At 36.5% G+C, this 6,000-nt stretch overlaps 1 protein-coding gene across 1 annotated transcript in view; it reads right to left on the bottom strand.

Annotated features, from left to right (window-relative positions):
• LOC130096591 (ras-related protein Rab-3C-like) overlaps positions 1–6,000 on the bottom strand; it is a 42,668-nt gene that overhangs the window by 15,155 nt on the left and 21,513 nt on the right. Inside the window, exon 4 of the mRNA XM_056263142.1 lies at positions 668–792. Coding sequence (XP_056119117.1) covers positions 668–792 — 125 coding nt within the window. The remainder of the gene's footprint in view (positions 1–667; positions 793–6,000) is intronic.

Genomic DNA, 6,000 nt, shown 5'->3' with positions numbered 1-6,000 from the left:
ACGACTGTTTCCCGAAACCATGTTGTCGCAAATTAGTCGTTCAACCACGCTGGTTTTTTAAAGTCACGCAGGAGGTGGAGAAATAACGTATTTTAATTAATCTGTTTGAGATCGAATTAACGCTAGATGTTTTGCTACAAATTACAGACATGCATCTGAGGACTATTTCTCATTTTTCTCAGTTATTTCGCTTTATTTCCAGATTCAATCATTGGCTCGTTCTTACGCACTAGAGCTCGTTCACACACGCGCACTCTTCAAAAACAACGCTTTAAATCTTTTGACAAACTAAAAGACGTAATTGACATTTGTATGTATTCTAAATAAAAGATATAGATTCCACTGAATGTCAGCTCGCTTTTTTGGCTCAAGATAAGGATTTATTGAGTCCACGTGTCATGCAAACAAGAAACTGCTTCTAACCACAGATCGAGAGCTGTCGCTCCAAACACACAACTCTGCGATGCTGTTTGTGAATGTTCGTTGGAACGATGGTTTCTGGAAACATCGACTTGTTGAACTGATGATAACGACAGATCTTGCGACCATAGTTGGCTAACGATGCTTTCGTGAAACACACCCCAGACTGGCTCCACCGGTCCAGAAGTGTCCCTGGAGGAATCACACTTCTATAGTTGTGGGATGAGGTTATGAAGAGTGAACTCACCCAACTGCTCTGCCAGCATCCTGCCGTTTTCCACAGACACCACTCTCTCCTCATCCATGTCACACTTATTTCCCGCCAGGATGACCTGCGCGTTGTCCCAGGAGTACGTCTTTATCTGGGTTGACCTAGATACAAACAACCAAGGATGTTACGATTCACTCTCACAATGCAATTACGCTCCACATACAGTATAAACGACGTTCTTCATCGCGCATGGATTATTTCAACACTGTGTGATGATGCATTTCTGTATGGTAAAAGCAGGCTCCATCTGCAAACATACACTGGTAAAAGTTATACAGTATATTCCCGGTTAATTACTGTATTTACTTTCACAGTAGGACTTAAACATGCATCATTTCTTGTAAAATCTGCAGTACTTCACTGGCAATTTTAGTCAAGTTTTTACAGTTGTACTGTGACAGTTTACGGTATTGGAAAAAATACTGTAAGCAAGAAAAATCATATTGTATTGCTAATTTGCTATAGTGCATATGTACAGCAAACAGTCTTTTCTGTCTTACAATAATTCAAATTATCACAGAAGTACACAGAAGTTTATAACCGAAGCATCAAAATAGAGCACATCACCTTTTGAAAGCTTAAAATAAGGATTGTGTAGATTACATGGTTACACCAGTAGGTGGGGTCAAGTGACTGTTAAAACATGTGTTTGTCATTGAATCATTCATTTAAGAGGTTTTGTTCAAAAACACTGAATCATCCAGTAATGAAACGAGTGAATGAGTGAGTCACAGAGAGCCTAAGTCCCTCCCCTTCCGGTCGACCACCATTATTTACTGTAGCTAACTTTACTGAAGCTAACTTTACTGAAGCTAACTTTACTGAAGCTATCTTTACTGAAGCTATCTTCTGAAGCTAACTTTACTGAAGCTAACTTTACTGAAGCTAACTTTACTGAAGCTATCTTCTGAAGCTAACTTTACTGAAGCTATCTTTACTGAAGCTAACTTTACTGAAGCTAACTTTCCTGAAGCTATCTTTACTGAAGCTAACTTTACTGAAGCTAACTTTACTGAAGCTATCTTTACTGAAGCTAACTCTACTGAAGCTAACTCTACTGAAGCTAACTTTACTGAAGCTATCTTTACTGAAGCTAACTTTACTGAAGCTAACTCTACTGAAGCTAACTTTCCTGAAGCTAACTTTACTGAAGCTATCTTTACTGAAGCTATCTTCTGAAGCTAACTTTACTGAAGCTAACTTTACTGAAGCTAACTTTACTGAAGCTATCTTTACTGAAGCTAACTTTACTGAAGCTAACTTTCCTGAAGCTAACTTTACTGACGCTAACTTTACTGAAGCTAACTTTCCTGAAGCTATCTTTACTGAAGCTAACTTTACTGAAGCTATCTTTACTGAAGCTATCTTTACTGAAGCTATCTTTACTGAAGCTAACTTTACTGAAGCTAACTTTCCTGAAGCTATCTTTACTGAAGCTAACTTTACTGAAGCTAACTTTACTGAAGCTATCTTTACTGAAGCTAACTCTACTGAAGCTAACTTTACTGAAGCTATCTTTTCTGAAGCTAACTTTACTGAAGCTAACTTTACTGAAGCTAACTTTCCTGAAGCTAACTTTACTGTAGCTAACTTTACTGAAACTAACTTTCCTGAAGCTAACTCTACTGAAGCTAACTCTACTGAAGCTAACTCTACTGAAGCTAACTTTATTGAAACTAACTTTACTGAAGCTAACTTTACTGAAGCTAACGTTACTAAAGCTATCTTTACTAAAGCTATCTTTACTGAAGCTATCTTTACTGAAGCTAACTCTACTGAAGCTAACTCTACTGAAGCTAACTTTACTGAAACTAACTTTACTGAAGCTAACTTTACTGAAGCTAACGTTACTAAAGCTATCTTTACTAAAGCTATCTTTACTGAAGCTAACTTTACTGAAGCTAACTCTACTGAAGCTAACTTTACTGACGCTAACTCTACTGAAGCTAATTCTACTGAAGCTAACTTTACTGAAGCTATCTTTACTGAAGCTAACTTTACTGAAGCTAACTCTACTGAAGCTAACTCTACTGAAGCTAACTTTACTGAAGCTATCTTTACTGAAGCTAACTCTACTGAAGCTAACTCTACTGAAGCTAACTTTACTGAAGCTATCTTTACTGAAGCTAACTTTACTGAAGCTAACTTTACTGACGCTAACTCTACTGAAGCTAACTTTACTGAAGCTAACTTTACTGAAGCTAACTTTACTGAAGCTAACTTTACTGAAGCTAACTCTACTGAAGCTAACTTTACTGAAGCTAACTCTACTGAAGCTAACTTTACTGAAGCTAACGTCTCTTATTGTTTCTATAGTCTTGCGTTATAATCGTAACGTGACGCCGTCATGCCTGAGTGTTTTGTACCAGACTGCACACACACACCAGCAGCGGATCTCGCTCGTTGTTTCGCTTCCCGGGAGATGTCGTTCATTGAGCGATTTTCACATAAAACTAAATGTTACTCTTCTGTTTCATGACAAACTGCGACTTTCTTGACTTTCAGAATTATCTTTTAAATTGGCAAACATCATATGTGTAATTCAGGGCACAGTTCAGACGGAATAAAAAGATAAGTTGTCTCTCGCCATTGACTACCATACATAAGCCCCTTTCACACAGAGATTCCGGAAAATACACGGATAAAGTGACCCGGGATTTGACCCGGGTTCGTTTGATTCTGCTTCATTCACACCGCCAGTGATTTGCCGGAATCAGAGAGTGCGTTCACACACAACCCGTGTATGTTCCGGAAAGACGCGTGACGTTGTATGTGACGGGTCTCTACTTCAGTCCAGTTTGCAGACATTTTTTCGTTCTTTCTTGTATCGATGACGAACACAAACTTTCAAGATAACTTAAAAGGAGCAAGCAAAAATGAGCATAACCAATGTCCCTCGCATGTGCAGATTGATATTTAAAAGTTTTTTAATTTTTCTTCTTCACACTAACGTTTAGATATTTAAATAGCATAAAACACCAATAACAAAGTGAACTCAGTAGGTTAGCTGATTACCTTAAAAATCCATAGATATCGTAGTTAGTTCTTACGGCCGTTAACACTTTCTAACACAAGCGGATACAATGAGACCCGTTTTCCGGTTTGGTCACGTGACGCTCGGCATAAAGCCTATTTGCCGGGTTCAAAGCGCTGTGTGAAAGGGGCTATATTTGTTCCGCAAAAGGTCCCATGAGCCGGAAGCGGAGGGGAGGGACTTCGGCTCTCTATTGAGTCGTTCACTCAGTTTAAAAAATATATATAATTCTTTCAGATTAATTAAACTTTTTATATAGACTCCAGCAATTAACATTTTCTCAGAACCGCTAGTAAATTACATGTTACTTTGTTTAGTTGTCTGTTCAGAATCGTGGGAGTATCATGATTTGAAACTAAAAAAATGTCCATTTATCCTGAATAGTGCAGCTCCACTTGATGTGTTGTATTAGATTACTTTGGATTTTTTTATTTTTATTAGATGTGATATTGTTTGATTATGTAAAGCAGTTTAGCCTGTATTTTATGTGTGAAAGGTGCTATATAAATATATTTAAATTCCTTGCAATTTTTTACAGTGTGCCGCCCAATTAAAGCTAATGTTTTATACGTCTCAGTTTTTAAAGGCTTGTTTTGGTGCATAGCAACAGCAGACAGCTGGTGCACTCACTAAAGCCCACGACACATCACAGCGTTTGCTCATGTATGTCGCAGAGATAATGCGGAGACTGTAGGAAGTTGCTCTCGTGTTTCCCCAGCGTTTTCACATACGTCTGGTTTAATTAGGTGTCAGTTCACTGACCGCAGCTGGAGTCTCTTGAGTTTCACCACACATCATTTCAAGGAGTTAAACTACAGTCAAGCTACCCTTCTGAAAAACTACATGACTAATTACTAACAAAGAGTAGCTTTTTAAAGAGGTAAAATCTGCAATTTTTATACTTATACTGTAAAAGTGGCAACCTGCAATTGTTACCTTAAAGAGATATTTCTACCCGATTTAACCTATAAATATGTATTTTGTTGGTATTATTAAAAATGTATGTATTTCAGTTGATTCAGTGATATTAAATAATATTTTTGACTTAAACTAGTTAATTTAGATGTAACCATTTTTAGGTTACTATTTTTTTCCAGTGTACATTTACGCATTTAGCAGATGCTTTTATCCAAAACGACTTATAATTTGTTCGAAGAGCCAACAATATTCATAATATACAATGCCAGGTTTATTAGACAACTAGATTAGGAAATAAGCAGAAAACAAATTTAAAACTTAAACACTCAAATTTATAGTACAAAATAAAAATATATAGTGATAAACAGTAGTAGTTCACTAAATATTTATTTACAAAATATTTAAATAATTTAAAATAAAAAAATTGACTGGAAAACAAATTAAATTTTATTTTATTTCTATTATAAATTATTATTATTAACATTATATTATTATTAAATTATTAGTATTATTTTTGGGGTTTTGTTCTTTACCAGTTTACTGATTTGAAGCCACTTGACAGGACATTTTTTACATAATTTATTCATGTCTGACTTTGATAGTGCTTATTTGGATCTATAATTGTTTTATCATTTACTTTTATTTTACGGAAAATTCAGCATCAAGATTTACCGGTGACAGGATTTCTGAGTGAACTATTACTTTATGAAGATGACATCTGCCGATGAAGCAGTATAATTGCATGTTCACCTCTCCAGCTCTGTCCTTTCAGTAAATTCACGTCTCATTTCTACTTAATAAAGTACTAAAGCTCAGACATCAAGCGGTTTTGCGGTTGTAATGACTCAGCATCTGACCCGAGTCGCCTTTCCTCCGCTCTACTCTTTCTGTTCCAGATCCTCAGCCTCTTATCCGGATGTTCATTAGTCTCTCGTCTCACGCTAATTAAATCAGCCACTGACCACAGCCGGACGCCCAGCGGAGCGGATCAATAGGGCGTCGTCCGTAAACCCCTGAACGAGCCCTGCTGCCCTTTAATACTGAGGGAAATTTAAATGACTCTTGTTAAATATTAACCAGATGGATTCCTGAAGACTCAATGATGCTACTTTTCCTCTAAGGCCTCTTTAACTGCTCACAGAGGACTGTTCAGTTTACATAATTCAAAACAGACCCTATTTACTCTCTTAATAAACGTCTTATCATCAATGAATCAGTGTAAGCTTGCATTCATAATATCCCATCAAAATTGTATAACTTTCTCCGACACATAACACATACCAATACTTAAGAAAACCCTACCAAAAACTGTTTTAATAATATAATTAATCGAAATAAAAAATAATATGAATACAAA

This window comes from Rhinichthys klamathensis, unplaced genomic scaffold (genome assembly GCF_029890125.1).
Source record: "Rhinichthys klamathensis goyatoka isolate OS25496 unplaced genomic scaffold, OSU_Roscu_1.1 h1tg000200l_1, whole genome shotgun sequence".
NCBI classification, from domain to species: Eukaryota; Metazoa; Chordata; class Actinopteri; order Cypriniformes; family Leuciscidae; genus Rhinichthys; species Rhinichthys klamathensis.
This window is presented reverse-complemented; position numbering and strand designations above follow the sequence as displayed.